This window comes from Protopterus annectens, chromosome 14.part0, assembly GCF_019279795.1.
Source record: "Protopterus annectens isolate FY-2018-M chromosome 14.part0, PAN1.0, whole genome shotgun sequence".
NCBI classification, from domain to species: Eukaryota; Metazoa; Chordata; order Ceratodontiformes; family Protopteridae; genus Protopterus; species Protopterus annectens.
The window spans coordinates 360,816,431-360,841,634 of NC_056748.1; the positions used below are offsets into that span (position 1 = coordinate 360,816,431).

The window sequence follows — 25,204 nt, forward strand, 5'->3', positions numbered from 1 at the left end:
ATGGAGTCTTTTCCAGTTCAACGTGGGGTACAAAGTAATCATATGTTTACTCAGACTCATTGCTCTGTATACCTTTGATATTAAATTCTTCTGAAAGTCAGTCCAACCTCTCTGTAATACCTTTGATTAAGCAAAGAATTTAGCTTACTTTGTCTTGCTTATACCATAATGATGTTTTAAGTCTCTGTATTATGACAGTGTATCAGCATCAGTTTTGAGCTGTGGCATGAGCCTGTTCCCTAATCTCCTGCCAAGTTATAAGTTGCCCATTTCAGAGATATTGTTACTCGTATCTAGGGATTGCAGCTGAACAGGGGGAGATGTCTCCTCCCCACAGAGGCCCTGTACAAAAATGTTGTTATAAAATTACCTCTTTTAAGTATTGCCGTGGAGGGTTTGAAAATGTTTTTAACTTCTTAAAGGCTTTGGTTGGTCTCTCATTTAACCTCAATAAGTCATATCTAAAGTGTCAACCAGTCCTTAGTCTCATTGGGGTTCAAAGTGTCAGAGCTTTTCAGAAGGCCCCATAGCTGGTCACTTGGTGCTTGCACACAATTGCCAAGGCTGCAGCACTCCAGTACCCTTCTGAACAAGGCACAGACAAACCTCCATGTGTCATTGCCAGTTCAAGAGTATCCCATGCAAACTGGGATTGTCATTTATTCTATATAAATAATTTTGCCTCCTGTTTCACCCTAATTTTTTTTAATCTTAAAGATACCCAAGTGCTTGAATGTTATTAAGAAAAAGAGGGTAGTACAAACCAATTTAGAGTCTAAACATTTTGGTCTAGGTGTTAAACTCTCAATTTTTGGAAATCTGTCATAATTTCTCGAGTCAGTTCATAAGTTAATGAGACTGACTTCTGCACTGTCAGCAGCCCAAATATCAATATATTGTAATTTGTAGTCCCCCTCCAAAAAAAAATATTCCTCCGAGATCCCTCGAATGAATTAAATTTATTGAAACTGCCTTTATCTTCTCTACATTACTTTTATATCCTGAAATTTTCCCAGAGTGTTTGAAAATGTCTAACATTATCAGAACGTCAGTCTCTGGATCTGTCCGAGATGAGAAAATGTCAGCAAATAGATAATTTGAAATTCATGTCTTCCTAACTGTAACTCTTAACTTGTGACTCCATAATCCTTTGGGCCTCAGGTTCCAAATATGAGAGAGAGCTGACAAGGGACACTCCTGCCTAATACCTCTGTATAACTGAAAAAAGGGGGACAGACTAGCTACTGCTTTGTTGCTACCAATGCTGTAGAAATAATTTTCAGTAAAGAAATAAATTGGCCAAGAAGTCCCATCTTCCATAGGACCAGAAACAAATAATTCCAGCAAACTCTATCAAAGGCCTTCTGCTCATATAGGTTCAACAAGAGTATTTGAGTTTGCTGCACATTTACATCTTGTAGCTTCAACATAGTTCAAAATATATTGTCAAAAGTTCTTCTACATTTGAGAAAACTACACTAATATTCATGTATAATAGTAGGCAGCAATTTTGCTATCCTTTGAGCTACTATGCTTGTAAATATTTTCTAATTGTGGTTAAGAACTGAAGTAGGCTGGTAGGACTTGGTGCTTATTTACCCTCTTTCAGTGTAATAGAAATAACTGCTTGATGCCTTGACCCAGGTGTGTCCACTCTGTACGATTTAATTCATCATCTTCGCCGGCATGTTATCAGATCATCTTCAAGTAATCACCAGACTTCAACTGGAATCCCATATTGACCCAGGGATTTCCCTGTTGGCTGATCCTTCAGTGCCCAAGTTCATCCTCCGTGATATCCCACATTGTTGTCATAACCTGATATTCATCTAAGTTCAGTAAAAAAAAGATTATCCAAAAAGTACTGAATTTTTCATTCCTGGTTATTACTAGATTCAGGGTGGCATATGGTACACTGTAATCTATAAAAGCATATAAAATCCCTGCAGTGGTAACTTTCCAGCTCCTTCTCCCCATTATCTCTTTGTTTTTTTTTTTTTTTTTTTTTTTTTTTTTGCTGTCTTAATTTTAAGGCCAGTGCTTAATGCTTTAGCTGTATTAGCAAAACACAAAGATCCTACATCCTGTCTTTAAAAGATTGTCTTCTGATCCATCTAGGGTTGTTACTTGTAGACCTTTGATTCTTTTCTTTTCATTTTCTGTATATTGCCATCATAACTGCTGCAGCCCATGCCAATTTTGTACTGAGTTCTGAGTCCTACATTGCCTCTGCCTAAAACAGGCAATTAGAAATGACTTCACAGTGCTTTCAAAATGGTCCTAATTTTGGAGGATAATTTCTCCATCATCTTCAGGCTTTGTACACAGCATATCCTTTAGTTTTGTGTAAAATTCCCTTTATCTAGAAAGTAATTACAAAACTTTAATGCTTAACTCACCATTTTACCATCTCATGTGTAAGGGTGCGTGGTCAGAGGACAACATTGGTTCAATTTCAGACCGATTCAAGTAGATAGTCTTTCCTTTAAAAAGAATATCTTGCCGATCCTAGACCACTGTGTGTACCTTGGGAAGTAATAGGTATAACCTGGGTCACTTAATCTTTTCATATAGTTGTTTAATAAATAACTTCAAAAAATGCACATTTTGTTGTCATACCTCTCTAACGAGGGCCTTCTGATACCTCCCCTGGATTGACGTCCATATTCCAGTGTCCCATAATAGAAAGAGTGGCCTCTGCAAAAGCCATTATCTTCAGTAACACTAGGTTTAATTTGGATGTATTTAATTTGGAGGGGGAGGGGTGGAAATAGTGTAATTATTTTCTGAACCTCAAGACCCTTTTATTGCCGCAAATCTCCACTTCTCATTACTTAAGACTCTGGCTGAAAGGAAAAGGATTTAGAAAATAGTATCGCCACTTCCCTTCACATACCTCCTGGATTTATGTCCCTAATTACCGTAAATATCATCTCTCTCTCTAGCAGGACTTTAATCCAATTAACATTCCAGGAGAATGTAGTCCATCCCAATATGTTTTGAGTCTCAACATGAAACTACTACTCTGTCCTAAGCAATATAAAGGCCCAAAGAGGGTTATGCCTTCTCAAATACCCATTGCTTTCTTATCACCTCTTACTAATAGTCTAAAATCATATGGATTTGTAAATTACATGGATGAGTAGTTCAAAGCACAATTTGAAAAGTCCATAAGAACGACCAACTGCCCCATACTCGCATGATCTCAAGCAGAAAAGAATTATCCAAATATTTACTTAGGAACAAACAAAATATATAAACTTGTTTACAATATACGCATGAGCTTGTAGTGTTTGGAATGAAAGTTTGCATCTGATAAGTTAACAGTGTCTCTCTGCACTCATTTGAAATGTGCGCAGTGTACATCCCGCACTTAAGAAGCCATCTCATAAGCTATAGTATGTCCACTGCCAAGGGAAGCAAAGTCCCAGCATCCATGCTAGAAGAGATTAGAAAACAAAAGGCCTTAAAATGAGATAGTGTTAAATACATCGGTGAAGAACACAAAAAAAGTACATCTTCCTACTACATGTATTTAAGCAAATTGTACAATATAAAACATCACCAACTAGAAGCAGAGAATAAGACTGTTCTTATGACTACAGTGGATTAGCAAACTAACATATCCGTCATGTCATAATTCTAAAGTCTAAAAACAGGCTCAATAAATCCTGTAAAAAACACATACAAATACAATGCATTGACAGTGCCTGCATAAGTCAAATAACATACACTTTAGGTTTATTACTTTCCATAACAAGAGCACCCCGCTTCCTTAGTGCAGACTGCCTTTTAAACAAAGTAAACTAGTCCTTCCTTCTCAGTCACCACTTCAGTGTGCTACTTACATGAACAGCGCCTGCCTGGTCCTCCCATGAAGTCTCAGCAATGATGTCGCCATTTCCACAAATTGTTCCCGAGGAAATTTAGATGGTGCTCAACTTCTGTGTGATTTTAAGACCCTTTTATCTCCAGAGGCAAGATTGTAAAGGTGGCTGGATAGAGTAGTTTGAAACATATTTTCATTTGTTTGCAGAGCTTCATCACAAGTTAAAAGCTCGCTCGCATTCTCCGTGTTGCCCTAGAGTAGTCTTGTTTGAAATAGACAGGTTTGTCAGTCCGTATTAGTTTGTTTCCTAGTTGCCATACTGACTGTAAAATCATTTCTTTAAGGTCATAGCACTCAAATTGTACTATGATATTTCTAGGACGTTCTCTATCACTATTTGAGGGATTCTAAGATATACAATGAGCTCTCTGTTTTCAGCTGTTCCATAGTTAATCCAGTCAGTTTTACTAACACTTCTTTCACATATCCCATACAATCAGCTCTTTATAATCTCTCAGGGATGCATACTACCATTAGATTTTTCCTGTAGTCCTTATCTTCACATTCATTCAGGTGAGCTTCTATATAGTCTTGTCTGGTTTCCGCAGTTTCTAGTCTTGTTTTGTACTTTACAGTCCTCTCTTAATTGCCGAAGTGCATCTGAGTGAAGATTTAAAGTTGATGCCATTTCTTTAAAGTTAAAACGAAAAGAAAAATCTAGCCAAGCTAGAGATTCCACTGTGGAAAATTTTAAACCTCTTGTAGTAGAGGCACATGGGATATATGCAAATGACCCTTTAAGGACATCAGGTGTTTCAGCTATATGGCAGTTCTGAATGTCCATGCCTTTTTTTCTTTTTAAGTGAGTTATGGATAAATTCAGGCCAATAAAGCCAACCCCCACCAGTGTGAATATGCATGTTTCAGCCTTCTTATGGCTTGGCTCCATCAGCACACCATAAGTGGACTCTCTTAGCTAACCTTTAGAAATGCAGGGTTGTCATACTCCGCTGATGTCCATAACCATTCGCGTGTCTGCTTTGCTGATGAAGCTTTAAGAAGGGTGAAACATGCATGTACACAGCTAGTGGCATTTGGCTTTATTGGCCTGAATTTGTCCATAACAGACATAAAAAGGTAAAGTTCATGGGCATTCAGAATTGCCATATAGCTGAAACACATAATGTCCTTAAAGGGTCAATTACATATATCCCATGTGTCTCTAACACAATAGGTTTAGGGAATCACACAGTTGAAACTCTAACTTGGCTAGATTTTTCTTTTATTTTTTTTTTTACTGATTGGTTTGTCTGTGTGACCTTTTTACTCATTGTTTTGATTTCTTTTCAACGTAGTAATGAGAGAAACTTGATAAGAATTAAGAATCCCGTCACATGAAAGTATGATATACCAGCTGTATCCATGCTGGTAACACTGTCTCCCTGGTCCAATCGGCCATTCCATTTTCCATCGCACATTGAGAGATCATTATTCTTGACTTTCCCTTCATAAGTTTCCATTCATGAAGTACAAGTACTCTGTACTCCCTTTATGCCATCTGCTTTTTGTTAAGATTAAAACAAATCTTGGAAAAGGTGATTATAATTAAATAGCAAGGAAGTGACTCAGTCCACAATGTTTATGGCCATACCAGATGTCAACAATCAAGTGATAGTGTTTTACTACCCTTTCTTCTTAGTCATGAAGGGAATGGATGACTTTCATTTTCACGCCATTCTGGAGCTCTGCAACTTTGAGCAGCACATTTGGTAAGTGTCATCTTAGATGGTCACCTTCCTTTTGATTATGCCCTTGCTTCCAAGTGGAGCCAAGATGACATCACTGGACATGAATGCCTTTTGCCACATCAGCATCTGTGATTCATCTTTGAGACTCCTTCAGTTTGCTCTGGGTGGGTTGCAGTTGCAGACACAAAGTGTTGTATGAGCTTTCTTAAGCACCCACAATTTTAAGGTGTTGACCATTGTGGCTAAAGCTTTGTTGAGTAAGAGTTTCCTAGTGCTCCATTACCTAGACAAATAGTTACTGAGGGGAGTCCCTAGAAGCAGCCTAGGTTGGGTCCCCATGGGGGCATTCTTTGAGGAGTCATTATCCTTGCTGACCCTTGCTTAGAAGAAGTTCTTTACTGGGGCAGAGTTGCACAAACTCCAGTGATGGTCATTCTTTATCATGGAGATGCTGCAGATCATCACAGTCATGGTCCTTCTGACTGAGGATGCATTACAGAGGCCACTTATCTGTGGTACTTTCTGGGCTTGGGGCTGTGATTTTTGTGGTGCCATTTTACACCTAAGGATTCTGGTGTTGCAGTGGACTTTGAGGTGTTAATGTGTCAGACCTTTGCTATTAAAGCCATGTAGTGGTGGGCAGATGTTCTTTGTGTTTCACTGTTGCAGTCATCACATTTGGGTTATCCCTCCCAGGGTAGCCCTCGGCCACCCTGAATACCAGAGGCTTAGTATTTCTGCTTCGGCTGCTGTCAGGTCGTCAGTAGTATAAAGTAAGGCAGCAGACGCTATTACATGAGTCTTTCTTGCCATGGAGCCCGAAGCAGAAACAGTTCGCATGAGTGCCAGTCGGCCGCTACCTGGGTTTCGTCTACTGAATTGAAGTTGAAGTCTTCTAAAGCTAAGTACCCCATTGGGGATCCTTTTTTCTTGTACTAACCGATGTCAGAAAAAGTTAATTGCCTCGCCTGTGGAAAGCAAATACCACACAGAGACTTCCATTCTTACTGCGTCACTTGCTTCTGTGTTTTATTCAATGCCAGAACTATCCGTCATCAGGCCCTTATTGTAGCCAGATATTTTTGCTTACAGTCCTCGAATTCAGATATGGCTTCGGTAAGCCATCTGATAGCAGATCTTCCCAAAAAACGTAAAGATCAAGACATACAGACTGCACCGGTCCAAACGTACCAGCGGCGCTTCGGTTAAGTTGTCAGTTCTCTGGTTCTCAGTGAGGCATTTTCGCAGCCCCTCATGCCCGCTTCTGTGGATTCACAGGCCGCTACCGAGACCCTTTCCGAGTCCAGTATGCCGCAAACCTATTCTTCAACTAAGGATCCTGTGTACCTTGGATGGGTCTGGAGCCGCTGAGTAAGAACCGGCTTCCAAGGAAGTCCTTTGGACTACCGATTCTGAACACAAACCGATGTCTTCTTTTGCGACTACCGTTCTTTTGAAAACCGAGTTTCTTAGGCCCAGGGTATGAACCACACCCAAGAAACCGGTGACCCACTCTCAGGCACCTGCTTCATTGCCTCAGTTTCGGATGCATAAAATGGTGAAAGACCTTATGCTGATCAGGGGAAGTCAAGCTATACCCCCTCCAAAAGGAAAAGAGATCTGTCCCCTGTAGATCTGTCTGAACAACAGTCAGATGCTTCTGAATATGAAGAGAGACAACACCTCTCTACTTATGAGTATTCTGATGCAGAGGATTCCTTCCCTCCAGCCTCTCCCCCAGAGGATTTTTCCTTTGGGGGAACCCTGCAAACCTTAAGGGAGTATTTCCAAAGGGAAAGTCAAGGCTGCCCTCAGTCTAAAAAGAGACTCAGGGAATTCCTAGCTTTTCCACAGCATAGACCCTTTGCCATGCTCCCAGTTCTGGATGTTGTGGAGGATGTTTTCCTGGAATCCAGCTCGACTCCTCCCTCCTGCGCCCAGAAAACAGGTACTATAGAGACCCTGACTCACACAAATGTCTTTTTAAAAATCCTACTGCTGACCCTGAGATAATTTCTCAAGGGCCTAAACGGATTAAAGCAACCTCTGCTAAAAATCCCACCCCCTCAGATAGGGATTCCTGAGCACTAGACAGACGGAGTAAAAAAAAAGTATACACCTCGGCTACTCTTGCCATCAGGGCACTGAATTATCCATTCCATATGCTAAAATTTCAGCAATATACCCTGGAACTCTTCAAACAAAAAATATTTTCCTTTCCTGCTTGGGCAGAATTTAAAGAATTACAACAGTTAATGCATTCTGCAACTCAAGTAACTAAACACACCTTGCAGTGTGGATTTGACACCCTAGAAGCTTCTTGCAGGGCAGCAGTAAGTGGATCTGTCATTAGAAGGCATGCTTGACTTGAGGAACAGCCCCTGCCAGACCATGTCAAATCTAAATTGTTAGATGCCCCCTGCACAAAGACAACTTATTTGGCACTAAGGCAGAAGAGGTCTTAAAAAAGATGGAAGAAAAAGCAAAATGTATGCAAACAGTTAAGGATTTCTTACAGGTCCAGCCACCCAGGTTCAGCAGGCATTGTCCCACCAAACACTGGTCCTTTCCTGCTCCCTCCAAGCCATCCCAGCATAGGCCCCGGGGAACCAGACCCCCCCCCCCCACGCAGCAGCCACAAGGAATGCAGAGATCTAAGCAGTGGACTGCCTCCACTTCAAAACCAGGAAGTTGTAAGCCACCCCCTTATGGTAAAAACTCACAATGACGCACCTCCCCCACCCCCTCCCTGTGCCCACCTTCACTTACCCCTAGGAGGAAAAATCTACTTTCACACAAGCACCTGAGCCACCATTACCAACAACCACTGGGTTCGAAACCTAGTGTCTCATGGATACTGAACAATAGTGTCTCGGGGATACAAATTATCCTTCCAACCCCAAAAGGGTTCCCAGATCTACCTCCAAACCAGTGGGCAGAGGCTCAAAATCAAGTAGAGCAGAACAGATAGGCCAAGGTTTCCACTCCAGACCTTTTCTGGTGCCCAGAAAAGAGGGCACCTGGTGACCCATCCTATATCTATCCATTCTAAACACCATCCTGGTGATCCCAAATTTCAAAATCCTCACCCTCCAGCAGCTGCTACCCATGCTGTCCAAGTATGCTTGGCTAGCCACCCTGGATCTAAGAGAGGCCTACCTCCACATTGCTATCAGGGAATCATGCAAGAAATATCTCCGTTTCAGGGCATAGGTTCATAGGTTTATACTAGGCTATCTGCCCTAAGGCATTTATAAGCCTAGCCCAAATTTTTGTGGCTTACGCCACCCCTTATATGAAAAAATACTGTGCCCATTAGTTTGTTGTGCCTCTGTCCAGCAGTGACACAGAGATGATTCCCGGGGTAAACCTACGATCTCCCATCCACAGGTCTAGATTTCTCTTGAACAGAGTCAGCGAGGTGCTCTGCCTCACATGGACCTGGATTTTATTCAACAGCATAGGGAGTCTCTGAGTGATAAATCTATCCCTCCAGCACGTCCTATTTATATCCGTGCTAAGGTTTAAGTCGCTTGCTCTAGTGGTTTTGGTGGATTTGGATTTTTTGAGGTGGAGCATGTCCATTAATTCCGGGTTGGACATGGCCTTGTCAGGCACATGTCACCTCTGAGCAGACGGTATGCGACTGAATAGAGCTGGAGTTTCTTCAATCTGGCAGCATATGACAGATTTTGGAGTCCCTTTATCCTTTTGGTGAGGAACTTTTGGGGTCTCTCCAATTGCTGCAGATGTCGGGTGCGATACATCCCGAATGGGGCATTGTACTCTATCATTGGTCTGATAAGTGAAGAGTACAGGGGAACAATGACCTCACTAGATCTGGATGTGAATCCCTTCATGATCAGGTGGGCAATGTAGAAGGTCTTTCTAACCACTTTAGCAACGTGAGTGTCAAAAGAAAGGCCACTGTCAACCTTGGGTCCCCAGGTCCCTGATAACCTCTTCTGTGCTTAGTGGATTGCCACCTATATGGTAGCTTGGGGTTACCTTGTTTTTCCCGAAGGGTATGACTATACATTTTTTGGCGTTTAACTTCAGGCCATGGCTCTGGCACCAGCTATCTGTTTCCGTGAGTCCCTTCTGAAGGATATCCGTGTCCGATGCACTTTCCACTATGGCCCAGTTTGCAGTCGTCTGCAAACTTTGTCAGCCAAAGTCCTCCCATGTTGGCCTGTACTTCTGAGAAGTAGATGCCAAACAATAGGGGGCCAAGGACCGTGCCCTGTGGGACACCACTTGTGACCGGCTTGGAGTCTGACATAGCGCCAGCAACTCTAACCCTGTGGGTTCTGTCCTTAAGCCAGTTTGCAACCCATCTTGTGACATATTGGTTTACATTTGAGCTGGTAAGTTTTTCTACAATACCCGAGTGGGGTATTGTGTCGAAAGCCTTTGCAAGGTCAAGGTAGGCTGTATGGACTGCCTTTCCCTCATCAGTGGCCTTGGTGACTGTTTCGAAGAAGTCGACAAAGTTCAAAAGGCATGATCTTCCCTTGACAAAGCCAAACTGGGTCGGGTCCAATGTCTGCAAGTCCCCTATATCTTTGTTTATGAGCTCCATTATGATCCTCTCCATAGCTTTGCAGACTAGACTTGTTAAGCTTATGGGGCGGTAATTACCAGGGTCCGTAGAGGCCGCCTTTGTGGAGTGGGACCACAGTTGCCGACGCCACTCCTTGGGCACGTATCCTGTGGTAAGGCTGAGATTAAACAGCTGCCTTATGTGGGTTTAATTCCTCATTTAGCTCGTAGCACACAGCCGGGGACACCATCCGTCCCATTGATGCTGTGTTTTTAGCTTTAGAGAGAGCAGCTTTCACCTGCGCATTTGAGATGTCTGTGAGGCTACACTCGGCTGGGATAGTTATCTCTCCTTTAGGGGAGAGGGGTGAAGTTTGCACTGAACCTGTCTGCCAGTATGTTGGCAATGTCTGTGGGTTCAGTGATTTTGTATCATTTTGGACTAATTCTGAGCATATCTGGCAGTTTCCACCCAGGTTCCTAACATAGCTGAAAAGGCCTTATGATTGTCCTTTGAATCCATGGCAATTTTTCTCTCAAAATTGGCCTTAGTTGATTTTATGAGTGCTCGTATTTTTTTACTAATAATGATCAGGGGTGACTTCCCTTTTATGGATTTTCTTCTATCATGTAATAGCTTTCTCCTCTTATTGTAAAGTTTGTTAATGGCTGGGGTCCACCAGACTGGATGTTTGCCCTTTGTGGAAAGAGTCTTGGTTTTATTTGGGATTGCCTGATCCATGCAGTCCTGGAGGTGTTCATAGAAGGCATTTGTAAGGGCTTCTGCAGCTTGGGTTGTGGTTTCCACTGGCACAGGGGCCTTGAAGGATACCACACCAGTCTTGAGTAGTGTGAAGTTTGCTTTAGAGAAGTTCTTCACTATGGTCTTTTTTGTTTGGGGTGGGGGCGGGATGTGGATTTCCAGTGAGATTAGTTTATGATCAGATCTCACCAATGAGGGATATACTTCTGGTGTGGAGCATTTTGGCCCCATGTTTGTGACAATGAGATATATTATATTTTCTCCTCTCGTGGGAACAGTGACTAGCTGTTCCATGGCATTTGAATTTATGAACTCCAGGAACCGTTGGGCAAGAAAGTTAGGGCTTGAGTAATGTTCCCAGTCTATATTCGGGTAGTTGAAGTCACCCAATATGATGGTGTTTGGAGATACATTTATACCCTCCAGTGTCTTCAGGAAGGCTGTGTGGGGTTCCTGAGTTTGAGAGGGTGGCCTGTAGCATGCTACAATTTGTAGAGCAGTTTTGCCTATGGTTAGTTGCACCTGGGTGGTTTCCGAAGCTTGGCGTTGCCACCAACCTGGAGGTGTGGGTATCCTTTATGAATATGGATACACCCTCCTTTTGTGGTGTGGTCCGGGTTTTGGGGCCGGAACGCATGATATGAGGTAAAACCTAATAGTGCCGGGTGCTCTCAGGAGCCTTGAACCAGGTTTCAGTTACAGCACAGACATCGATGTTCTCCATACTGAGAAGGGCCTCGAGTGCGCATTTTGAGATTTAGACTTCTGGCATTGAGCAGCATTACCCTCAGTTTCTTCCCATTTTTGTTTTCTAGGGTGGTAGGTTTAGAATTTGAGCCTTGCCTAAAAAAGGCACTATGGGGGTGGCAAGAGCCTTAGCCAATATCCGAATCCCAGGGTGACAGGTGCAAGCCGCCCTCATGGAAGCAGCGTGGCTTGTCAAGCATGTCATCCAGGCAGACAGACACTGGATCCCCTTTGAATGCCACCAGACATTAAGCCAATTGTTAAAGCTGATCATCTTGTCTCTATATTGTGGCATCATTCTTGGTGAAGGAAGGATACTGCTCAGGGTTAGGGTCATACCTGCCTGGGCTACATAATCAGAGAGCTCCTCTATGTCTCTTTTCATGTAGTCCAGGGAGGTACGTCTCAGGTCGTTCACACCAGCATGGACAATGACTGTGTCATATTTGTACTTGCCGTGGAGTGACCCAAGTGCTTGTGTTATGTGGCGGATTCTAGCGCCCGATAGGCAGCTTACTGTGACCATCTCCTTGTTCAGCCTGGTGAGTGGGACGTCAGTGTGTCTGACTATGGAGTCACCTATGACAAGTATGTTTGGTGTATTTGGCCTTAAGGGCTGTGACTGCTTTGCACACTGCTTTTGTGGTTTATGTGTTGCTTGTGGGGTGTCTTGTGGTAGCAGTTGTTTGGGTGTCTGCTTTGGAGGCCTCTGCTGTTTAGGTAAATTTTTACTCAGAGCCTCCGAGTATGTCTTTGTGTGTTTGTGTTTGATTCAGTGGAGTGGTAACATTATGTGAGGCTGGTTTTGTGGTGTGTGTAGTTGCCTTCTCCTCCTGTCTGGTCTTGCCAGTCCTGAGTTGAGAGAGCTCAGCCTCCAGGTTCTCAAAGCTTCCCTTTGGCTTATCTACTGCTCCCAGAGTTTTCACAAAATGTCTGGCTGCAGCCATTGGCTTTTGCAGACAAAGGAATATCCAGATTTACTCATACTTAGATGACTTCCTTATTCAGGCAGACAGCCAGGAAAAGCTGCTCAAGCACCTGGCCGTTGTAAAGACCCTACTAACCTCCCTAGGGTACACAATCAACGCAAAGAAATCCAAACTGGTGCCCAACCAATGGATTATCTTCCTGGGAACAAGCCTGGACACAGCATCCCAGATGACATTCCTTACACCAGAAAAACGCATTTTCCTGACAGTCTACTTCTGTCAACTGGCCACCAGGCCCCAGTTATCTGCAAGGAAGAATCCTGCAAGTTATGGGGTTCATGGCATCTTGCATACTACTCATTCCATATGCCAGACTGCATATGAGGAAACTTCAGTGGTACCTAAAAAGCCTTTGATGTCAGCACTCTCTAGACCTGGAAACTCTTATACCTATAATTCCTTGCCTCAGAAAAGATTTTCTTTGGAGGGCAATAGCATGCTCCCGCAACAAGGTACTGCCTTTCTCACCACCCACTGCCACCCAGACCCTCACTACAGACCCATCAGACTATGCTTGGGGTGCACACCTGGATGGCAGGTGCATACAGGGCCAATGGAGCCTGCAGCAAATCCTTCTGCACATCAACCAAGAAGAGATTATGGCTGTCCAGCATGCCTTGATAGCTTTCAAACTCCTCTCCCCAGGGGCTCTCCTGATCAAAACAGATAACACCACTGTGATGTGGTATATCAACAAGCAGGGAGGGACTCTCTCCTACTCTCTATGCAGGCTGGCCGTGACCCTTTGGCACACAGCCTCTGCCATGCAACTGCACCTGTTAGCACAATTCCTACCAGGCTCTCGCAACTCTCTGGCAGACCAATTAAGCAGAAATCTGCTGGACCCACACAAGTGGCAGCTCAACAGAAGAACCTTCAACCTAATAACTCAGAAATGGGGCACCCCTAAGGTCGACCTCTTTGCCTCCCACACCAACCATCAGCTCAGCAAATTCTGTATCAGGGAGCATCACTGCATGGCTTGGAAAGTGGATGCCCTGTCCTTCCCCTGGGTCAGTCTATTGGTCTATGCCTTTCCTCCACTACTTCTCATCCCCAGGGTACTGCTCAAAATAAAGGAGGAAAAACCAAGAACAATTCTTATAGCGCCAGACTGGCCTCTCCAGCATTGGTATCCCTTGCTGCGCAACCTGCCACCGTGACATCTTCCTCAGATTCCAAACCTCCTGACCCAGAGGGAAGGGGAATTCATGCATCCCCAACTGCAGACACTCAATTTGGCAGCTTAGCTTATTCCCTAACCCTGGATCAATCTGCCAACCTCAGTAAACAGGGTCTAGATGTTATCCGTGAGGCCAGACGCCCTAGCACTAGAAGTCTTATGCTGACAAATGGAAAAGGTTCTGCACCTGGATCCAGGCTAAAGGAGCCAGTATGGCACAGCTCTCCCTCTCATCCTGGATTACTTAGCTGGCCTACTACACAATGGCCTCTCTTTCTCCTCTATAAAAATTCATGCCTCTGCTATTTTTGCTCGTTTTCCCACTGAGCAGCCCCTTTTCTCACACCCTTTGATCAAACCATTCCTAAGAGGGGCTAGCAACTTCAGGCCACCCAGAAGGGCACCCACCCCATCTTGGTACATTAACTATGTTTTGGAAAAACTCGCCCTGCCCCATTTCAAACCAGCTTCTTCTGCAGAGTTAAAATTTCTCTCCTGGAAGACAGAATTCCTTCTGGCCATCACTTCAGCCAGAGGAGTCTCCGAGCTGCAAGTGCTCATGGCTTTGGAACCCTTCATCATCTTCCATGCTGACAGGGTATCCCTCAGAACTAATCCATTCTTCATGCCCAAGGTGGTGTCCAGTGTGGCTCTCCAACCAATACATTCATTTGCCCACCTTTTTTCCTAATCCCCAGAACAAGGGAGGAAGGATTCTGCACTCCCTAGGTGTGCACAGACAGCTCAGATTCTATCTAGACAGGACTAAATCCTTCAGAAAGTCTGATCAATTGCTGGTTAGCTTTGCTACAGGGGCAGAAGGCAAAGCCATCCCCAAACAAACCATTTCCAAATGGATAGCACAGTGCATCCATTTCTGCTACAGACAACATGGAAAGCCTCCCCTCAAGGGGGTCAGGGCTCACTCCACCAAAGCAGCCTCCACCTCTGCAACTTTCCTCAGAGGAGTCCCCATCAGGGACATCCTGGAGGCTGCCACCTGGACATCTGTTCACACTTTCACCAAACATTACCACCTTCCTCTCTCCTCCAAATCCAGGGCAGGGTTTGCTTCTGCAGTCTTGCTTCTGCAGTCTTGCAGAGCATCCTAGCCAGCCCGTAGTTTCTTTGACTGCCTCCACTCTTTTCCTCCGATTTGGGAATCAACCCAAATGTGATGACTGCAGCAGTGAAACACGAAGAACATAGTACAGTTGTGTAGACTTATCATAAATGTAGATGTTCGAGTGTATTCACTGTTGTAGTCTTGGTTTCCCTCCCTCCAGCCCCCTTTCTTCTCTTTCCTTTCTAAGGGACATATTGGTATTTACTTTCTACTGGTGGGGTTCTTCCTCTAGAATCTGGTTCCTACTTGGGGGCTTCTGACAGGTTAGGGCAAGAAAAACTGATGTAATGGCATCAGCTGCCTTACTTTATTACTACTGATGACCTGACGTCAGTCCTGAAGCAACCGCAGCTGACACAGAAATACTAAGCCTCTGGTATTTGGGCCGGCTGAGGGCTACCCTGGCAGGGATAACCCAAATGTGATGACTGCAACACTGAATACACTCGAACGTCTACATTTATGGTTAAGTGTACATAACTGTACTTTCCCACTAGTCTTTTGCTGGGCCTTCCTTTCCTGCAAACAAAACCCATCCCAGATCCTGACAACAGAATCTGCAGTAGTGAGCTGAGAAGCTGACATAGGCATTTAAATTGTGTGGTCACATTTTGGTGAGGAGGTTAGACATCAGTCATTTGAAGCCCTTTGAGAAAGAGTTCACTGTCTTGTGTTGTGAAGTGGACTGTGCTTTCATAGTGAAGACTTGGCTGGGTGACAGCTCTGGTCCCCACCTCACGGCTGCACTGCTGCAAGGTATCTCATTTTAGTGCAATATACTGGACAAGGATAGGGGTGAGTTTGCAGGTTGTTTTCGATCCGAACCCCAGTTGGCTCATTTGGGTACTAGTGATGCCAAGGTCTTTTGAATATATCTTCAGAAGAGAGCAGTACATTTCTCATCTACCATGCATCTGGTTGTGTAAGGACATTCCTACAAGAGCACGACTTCCTTATTTGACTCACTGTTGTGTCCTGAAAATCTTATAAGTGTTTGTGACTTCAGCATTTGAGTCAGTGCTTTTCCAAGGAAGTTCTTTGGTGTTATGAAGGAAACCGGGTTTTCTCATGTCATGCTGCACCTAGATTAAGACATAATCTTGACTTGATATTTCTTTTGGGTGTGAATACCTCAGACTTGGTTGTGGAGCAGGTGTCATGGTCTGACCTCTTCATGATTCACTTTGCTCTTGAGTTCTTTCATTTTAATCCCCCTAATTTTAAGATGATTGAGTGTCATATTTTCTGAAGTTACCCTGTATTTGTTTCTTTCACACTCCCTCAACATCACCAAGCAGAATGCAAGCACTCTTCTTTTGACTGGTTTACCATATGTCTTGCAGTACCTGTATTTCTGAAGACTTGCAAGTCAAGTTTTGACTTTAGACCTTGCAGTGAGAAAAATGAAGGTTGGATGGAGTAGGTGTCAAGGCCTCTGCAACAATAAACTTGATCTGGGCAAGTGTTATGCTCATTATCAGACTGAGGTATTTAGTAAGATGTTAGCTTATGTAGCCAGAAAGACTTGAGCAGTAGCTAGTAAGTCAGCTCAAACATCCTTGGTGTATCCGCTGCTCTCACCATAGTACTAGGGTTGTGAATAATCTTTTGGCTAGTGTAATATTTTATTCTGTTATGGTCCTGCCTGATGTCTCTACAGCTTGAAACCATTGACCTTGAATCTTGATCAAGCCTTTCTGTTCCTACTGTGGTCACTCCAGTGTGTCTTAGTTTGCTTTGCTTCCTATATCATAGGATGTGTTTGAGAGGGCAGTCGCAAGTCTGAATTTTTCTGACGCCCATCCTTTTTGATGTGAAGTGTTTCCCGGTCTTATATAATATGGGATCTCTGAGTAACATTTTTTCTTTTTCTTTCTGCATTTACCAAAATGTTGCAAGTAGAAATTGAGTACCATACATTTTTGAAGGAGCTAGTCCCCTCCCACACATCCAAACTCTGCACTTCCCTTACTTAAATATATTAACCTCACAGTCACAAAATGTGAAAATTCCCTCTGATTCATGCACAGTGGTGACACAGACAGTAAGATCACTGTAAGTAGTGCAAGTCAATCACTTTGTAGCTTACGTTAATGGAAAAAAATGCAGTCAGTGACCACAAAAGGACACCTCTTCCAAATAGAAGACTACTTTGGAGTGCCAAAAGGTTCAATTTTTGGTCCATTTCTGTTCACTGTAATGTTGTCCTTGGTGGTGGGGGGTCTTAGATGGTGAGCGGTAGTATATCACTGTTACTCTGCTGATACTCATCTGTATCCCTCCTTCCCTTCAAGTGGTCAAGTGAGTATGAATTCAGAGGCTTTTCATTATGACTGTCTAACAATTGTTTGAAGCTCAATATGCCAGAGTCTGAGGCCATGGCTTTGCATGCTACTAGGAGAGATGGGTTTGCTGTACCATACCTCCTTTTGTTCTTTATGGCTGCAGCAGACTTGAGTTTGTATTTAAATTGTGTGATCTTGGTGCTATCTCTGATAATCAACCCAGAGTGAGGGACTATGTGTTAGCCAAGAGAAAGTCTTCTTGCTTCTCCATGACAAATATTTTTTTTTGGGGGGGGGGGGGGTCGGTCAAACCCTTTCATACACAAATGATTATCTCAAGGATTTCTGTACAGTTGTTCATGTTTTGGTCTTCTGCCCTAATTGCTGGAGTACCCCTACTGTGAATTCCTTGACACTGAGTTAGATTACAAATTGTGCAAAACTCCACAAACCCCTCTCAGCAGTGTATTAGGCCTGTGCTGCAGATATTGTACTGATGCCTTGTTTGATCCCGTATAGTTTTCAAAGTCTTATTGTTGTTTTTTTGTCCCTGTAAGAGTTGAGTCTCTCTTATCTGAAGAGCTTACCTCTCCATACTGCCCTCCATGTATGTTTTACCTGCTATCCTGATGCTGCTGGTAGTTCCTCTGACATTGCTTTGAAATGTCTGGTATCCAAGAACATCAAACTCGTGTCTATGGAATATACTACCAAGTAACTTTGGGAGTGTTTCACACTAGCCTGCATTGAATTCTCCTGGGTCATATTTGCTTGGTCTTATTTTGGTGAATACCCTGCAGACCAGTCATAGGTTTTATTTTAACTGTCTGTAAATCATATGAATTAGTTTGTTTTGCATTTGTTTTATCATTTTGTTTTTATTGTTATAGTTACATTTTTATTGTTCAGGCACTTGGGACATTAGCATTTTATTAAAGTCGAAGTTGACATTGAAGTTGAAGGTGCCTCTGGAACTTGTCCTGTCTAGTCAGACAACTTAATGCAGTATCTAAATGATCAAAGGTGGCACATGCTCATAACCCCAACCCCAGTTATGGTATGTGGTGGTCATCTGGCATAAGTCATAGAGTATCCAAGAGGAGGTGGCCAGTTGAGAGGGTACTGTGTTCATCTTTTGAAGTTCAGGCTTCAAAATCAGATTCTGGTTGGGGGTTCCAGAAGGGGGCACTGTAAATATTCTTTTTTCCTTTCAGAAGAATGAGGTGATCAACTTGTACAGTAGGTGAAAACAGTGAAAGCATTCAATTTTCCATGTCATAAGTGAAGTTCTACTACCGTTTCCCACCATTCAAACCAGTACCATGTTTCATCACAAATTGAGGAAAGCAAGACCAAAAGCCATCATCCCTTCCTGTTGGCTGAAAAGGGAGTGGTGTCAGGCAGTAGCACAGGAGACTTTCAAATCCAATCCAGGGTTCCTTCCTCCCTTCCTTAGCTGGGTGGAATTCAGCTCCACCACAGGACGTGGCCACTGTTGAGGAAGCCCTTATTCTACTGCTTCTCCAGCAGGAGTCTAGAAGGTGGTCATATTTTCTCAGAAGTCTTCTTTGCAGCAGGCTTGCACAGCTAAATTAAAAAGGTTTTCGGCTTGAGTGTGTGTTGTGTACCTCCCAGCTGGTTAGTTTCCAGGTAATTCTGACTTATATGAAGCACCTGTATGTTTTAGATCCCATTTGTTCCATGGTCTTAATACATGTGTTAAGTGTAACTGTGTATTATGATCTTGTGGAGGGCAAAATTGTATGGCATTATTGGCTGGCCAAGGGGTTCCTTAAGAGATTGCTGCACGTCTGATTTCTTCTGAGGATATTCTCCACTCCATTTAACCTAAAATTCATGGAAGACTGGATTTTCCACCCATCATTTTAGCCTTGTAGCATAATAGGGTTGGAAGTTCACCTCTTGGAAATTGGTTTTATTGGTGACCATCACATCTGTATGTCTTGCCTCATAGCTTTAGTCCTGTGTCTGTAGAGAATCATGTCTGCTGTTTTTCCTTTTGGATAAATCATGTTTCCTCACAAGATGGTTTTGGCAGTTTGAATAAATTCATTAACTTTTTAGGGTTATTTATGGCAGTAGGAACCATGATGGAGAGGGCTTCTCATACCTTGGACATGTATTGATGGCTTAGATGTTAGATAAAATGGTGTGTGAGTTTAGGAGGACAGACCATTTGTTTGCTCCCTCTACTTCAGGAAGGTGAAGGCTTGCAACCACCAGACAGACACTTTAATTAGATGGCCAGCTTTGCTGCATTATGACATTATTTTGAAAATAGTGTGATAAAAGCCTACTTCTCCTTCCAGCAGCCATTTGTGCTTTTGACCACATAGTCTTTAGTACATGATTTCTACAAGCATTATTGTGTTAGTCAGGATTCTTTGGGGAATTTCATTTTCCAGTGCTTGAGTATCTGAACTGTGACCTTGAGCAGTTCTGTGGCTACTTCCATCCTGGTTGTATTGTTTAGGATTCAGCCAAACCTAGGTCCGACCAGAGAAAGTTATATGTCAGTTGTTCTAGAGGTGCCCTTTGATTCGTCAGGAATACCCTCCCACCGTCTTTCTAGAAACTGTTGGTAATTCCATTAGCTGCTGCTGTCTGAGTTAGTTGTCATTTGTGCAAACGTATAATTATGTCACTTACTTTAGTAGTGTATGTTGATTCTAAGTTATTTATTGCTTTACAGGCGGTGGTTGCTAATGGCTGCAAGGCATATTGGTAGGCTCCAAGGACGATTCTGCTTTGGTGGCATTTATGATACACTGTGGAACAACTTGGCACTGACATGATCCCATATTCAGGGCTGTACTGGTTAAAAAAAATGCCACATTCTGATTGGAACAAGTGTGTAACCCAGCCTAGGACTAGTAGATGGACGCCTGTTAGACCAGCTGATATAGTAAAAATGTCTTGTTATTTTTCAGTTGCTTTAACTTGCATACTGATCTCAATTCAAATATATTAATAAAACATTGCATTTTGGAATACACCTCTCAACTGTTCAGATTTTCACAAAATGTCCAGAATTTTCCTCTCCTTTTTAATCTGTTCCTCACCTTTTTCTGGCAAATCAATGAAGTTTGAATTCACTGAATGGCAGACAATTTGAGTTTCAAATTTTATATCCTTCGGAAAATGCAAGGCATCATAAAAATCTTGCTATTCTTGCAACTTTCTAAATTTATAAGAGCAATATTTAAAATTTGTCCCTTTGTCCACCCATTGTTTTTGGGTTTGTCCAGATTTCTTGTGCTAAGAGATTAAGTATGTATTGGAATAATTAGAGCTAATGTGTAGGTTATGATGTGCTTCGTGCAGATAAGTTAATGTAAGGTGGTTTGTATCTTGATTTGCAAACTTTCTTAAACATAAACTTCCTTAATTCCTCAGGTAGCGGTGAAAACTCAGGGTACCATCAAGCCTGCTGCCAACTTTGATGCCCAAAAGGACGCAGAAGTCCTGCGAAAAGCTATGAAGGGATTTGGTAAAACTTTTTCTTCTTCCATAGTTAGTTACTTGTTAAAATGCTGAAGAATAACGGAGAATTTAAAAAATCATTCCCTTATTAGCAGTTGAGTGAAAGCTAAGGAAATGTTTGTTAAAAGTATTTCATAAGTATACTTTTCTGGTAAGTGTATTGTAACATAGGTTAGTTTTGTAGTCTTTTCAATGCATGCTTAATTGAACATTTTTCATGTTTTGTGCTATCTTTTGAGTCCTTTCTTCAAATTCTAGATTTATTCCTGCATGTACCGTCATCCTCAAAGTGGTGGTGAATTTAGTGAAGTATCCAGCAGGGAAATAGACAATTTCTGTTAATTTGATTCTCTGAACTTAAATGGTACTGAAACAATTAATCACGATACATGTTTTTAGCATCATCATGTTTCAGTGAAAATTCATCATCAACCCTGAGGTTATATTATCTCTACTGACTAGGGAACATTTGCCTATTTTTTCTTATAAGTGCTGTGAGATCTTTCACATCCACCTGAGCTATCACTGAATGAGGCGGGTGGGGCTTTGGTTTAACATCTCGTCTGAACGATAGCACTGTCAAGAGTACAACACTCCCTTGCCTGCACTGCATTGCAGTGTCAGTATTGGGAAATAAATTAACACAGCTAGTGTGAAAGTAGAACATATGCAGTCATCTCATCCTCTAGTTTTAAAGGAGTGTGTGTTTACCTGTTGTCACAGTTGTCAGTCCTCAGCATTCATTTCAGATTGATGCCTACACAGGAGCTGTGGCAGTGACCCAGAAGAAAATGTGCTGAGGAAGAGGAGATAAACTGGACTGCTGCATTAGTGAAACACACAAAACCGTGAATGATGCCTATTGCTGTGATTTTCATGCACTTGATAAGTTAATTTGCTGTTTCCTGACAAATGTACTAGCGTAATTGTATGTCATTTCTTCTTAACTCTTTATTGTTTATACATAGGCTGAACATCGAATGATGTAAGTCTTTGTTAGGACAGATTTTGAACGAATCTCATCAGAAATAGTGTGTGCAGGCAGTGGTAATGCAAGACAGTGACCATTGTAGAACAGTCTCTCACAAATGTCCCCAAGCATTTCACATCCCATTTTCGTCATCATCATTATGGTGGCATAACAGATAATGAATGGGATCCCTCCTGTATGTATTATTTGTTCAGACTGTAGCAGTAACTCTCTTCATCTAGCCCGAATATACTTAATTTTGTTTGTCTCCTCCCTATATGAAATTTCTACAATTTGCACTAATGAGCGAGCAGTTTTAATCCTTAAATATTTAATAATTTGCTTTCTTGTCAAAAAAAGACTGATTCCATGGATGTACAATATTAATGTTATTAGTTTCTGTCTTATAGTTAGTGTGGTAACCAGAATTCCAAAATGTTAAACAATCTTTGTCAACCCTTCTTTGTTTCTGATAAACATGTCCGCAAGCCATCTGGTTTGAAAACTTCATTTCATAGCTCTCCCACATATATAAACCATCATACCCGATTTATGAATCCATTCATCAGTGGGCCCTATATACATCACAAAAGGAAAAGAAGATAAGACACCCCTAAGATGTCCGTCATTTCAGCTGAAATTTGTTAGAAAGGTGACCACTGACCCAGACTGTAGCTTGTAAAGGCCTAATAAATGGCTTGTAGTAGACTCAGAAAACTTGTAGAAAGGCCAGCCCTCCTTAAAACCTGGAAAAGAAATCCACAGTTTACATGGTAAAGTGTCTTATGGGTGTGGAAGGATACTACCAGTAAAGGATTCTTCATAACCTCTGCGTGTTGCAACATTATCGTTATAATAATGTCACGTATACTTGGGAGCTGTACATACCCCCCCCCCCCCCAATTGTTCCCTTATAAATTTCTTTTCCAGTCTTTTCTAACCTCCCTTGAGAGATCCTTATATTTATAGGATCATAGAAAGTTACTAGGCTATTGGTCCTGAGGCCCTTACAAGCCTAGCCAAGAATTTAGCCCATGTTCTGACAAGTCAGCACACAATGCCCTTGTCCAGCAGGGATACAGGTGGAATCCCAGGGGTGTATTTTCTGTTCCCCATCCAGTTGTCCAGGTTGCACTTAGGGTTAGAGGTACTCTGCTTGACACGGAGAGGGAGTCTGTTCCACAGAAGGTGGAGTCTGTGGGACACAAATCTGTCCCGTCAACAAGTCCTGTTGATGTCACAGGCCAGGATGGGGCCACTCATGTGGGTTACTCGAGTGGAGCTTGATTTGCGCATATACAGCAGTCCCATTAAGGTGGGGTCTGAGAATGCTTTGTATGCCAGACAGAAGTCACCACTGAGGAGTCTGTATGAGACTGAGTAGAGGGACAGGGCTTTTAGCCTGTCTGTGTAGGGTAGATGTTTGAGACCCTGAATTCTCCTGGTGAGGAACCTCTGTGGTCTCCAGCTGCTGCATGTGCTTTGTGAGGTACATGCCGAAATAGGCATTGTACTCAATAGTGGGTCTTATAAGGGAAGAATACAGGGATGTTATGACCTCCTTTTCCCTGGATGAGATGCCCTTACTAGTGAGGTGGGCCATGTAGAAAGCTTTTCCGTAGAGCAGAGGCAATATGGTGGTCAAAAGTCAGTTTGCTATCAACCTGGATGCCCAAATCCCCTCGCGACTGATTGCGTGCTTAGGACCTTGTTATTAATGTAACAATTTGTGGGAGATATCACTCTCCCCAAAGAGGAGGATGATGCATTTTTTGGCATTCAGTTTGAGGCCATGTTTCTGACACCAGTCATTTGTTTGGGTGAGACCCTCTTGGAAGATGTCCACATCACTAGGGGAATTGATGACAGCACCCAGCTTGCAGTCATCTGCAAACGTGGGCAGCCATAGCCCACTGGTTTTTGCCTGCAGCTCAGAAAAGTATATCCCAAACAACAGAGGCCTCAAGACCGATCCCTGGGGTACACCGCTCGTTACAGGTCTACTGCTTTGTGGTGGCTAACCCTATTTTGACTAAGTGGGTTCTATCAGTGAGCCAGTTTGCTACCCTTCTGGTAACATACGGATTGATGCCTAGTTGAGAGAGTTTATCTATTATACCTGAGTGGGGAATAGTATTGAAGGCTTTGGCCAGGTCAGGGTAGGAGTTCTGCACTGTCTTCCCCTCATCCATGGCTTTGGTGACTGTCTCAAACAAGTCCACCAAATTTAACAGGCATGACCTCCCCTTGACAAAGCCAAACTGTGTGGGATCGAGTGTTTGGAGGTTGCCAATGTCCTTGTTAATGAGGTCCATGATAATCCATTCCATGGCCTTGCAGGTCAGGCTAGTTAGGCTGGTGGGTCTATAATTTCCTGGATCGGTGGATGCACCTCCTTTGTGCAAAGGTATGACAATGGCTGTCCTCCACATGGCTGGGACGAATTTTATTTATTTATTTTATTTTATTTAACATTTGTTAATCAGAAAAGTCAAACTAGGACAGCCCATTTTCAGAGGAGGCCTAGGGAGAAATACTCCAGGCGTATGTCTTTGGAATGTGGGAAGAAACCAGAGCACCCAGAAGAAACCCACGCAAATGCAGGGAGGGCATACAGACTCTGCAAAAAAAAGACACCCCAGCTGAGAATCGAACAGGAGAATCTCTTGCTGTGAGGTGACAACGCTAACCGCTGCACCACTGCACCTTCCAAGCTGAGCCTCTTATAGCTATTGTACAATATTTTATATGCCCTACTAATTGTTCCTTCTTGAACAGCAGCTTCTATTATAGAATCAAGTAAAAACTCTACCAGAGCAGGTCTTTCACTTAGGATTCGCCACTCCCCTTCTGTTTGCCTATATTCTGATGTTAATCCTTGATACGCAAGGCAGTCTCTAGCCAGCAGTCTCACTCTATTACCTTTCATTCTATAGTAATTTGTGATGAATACCTTGAGTCCTTTGTCAGCTTTCTCCAGTAAATTCTTGCCCTTTCTTGTCTATTTTCTGTACCCCATTTGCAGTCATCCCTGTTTATAAAATGTCCTTTCTCCATTCTCATATTGGCTTAGTTCTCAGAAATACTTTCTGCTACTTTATGAATATAATCTATATGCTTGTTGTTCTCCTTGGGGATCTGGATTCAAAATCCTAGTCTCTCCTTATTTCTTAGACTTCTCCCTGCTTTCATCATTATTCCTTTCCTTTTTCAATTATAACCTTCTGTTTATATGAGCCTTAACTGTGTAAATGTAAAATATCCCTTCAAATCAGGTAATCCGAAACCACTTTGTCCTATTGGTAGCATCAACGTATCCCATTTAACTCTTACCATCTTCTTTTCCTAGAACAATTTCTTCAACTCTTAATTATTGTCCTCAACTTCTCCTTTGATCGATAAGAATATGCCTGACCTGTATAAAAAAAAAACTAAAGGGACTAAAACATTTTCACTGCTTGTATCTTGCTGTCTATATCCATAAACAAGAGCTTCCAGTTTCTCAGTTTAGTCTCTTC

General features: G+C 42.7%; 1 protein-coding gene across 1 annotated transcript in view; it reads left to right on the plus strand.

The window, feature by feature from the left end:
- Positions 1–25,204, plus strand: part of ANXA7 (annexin A7) — a 1,208,209-nt gene that overhangs the window by 764,822 nt on the left and 418,183 nt on the right. Inside the window, exon 6 of the mRNA XM_044056080.1 lies at positions 20,630–20,723. Coding sequence (XP_043912015.1) covers positions 20,630–20,723 — 94 coding nt within the window. The remainder of the gene's footprint in view (positions 1–20,629; positions 20,724–25,204) is intronic.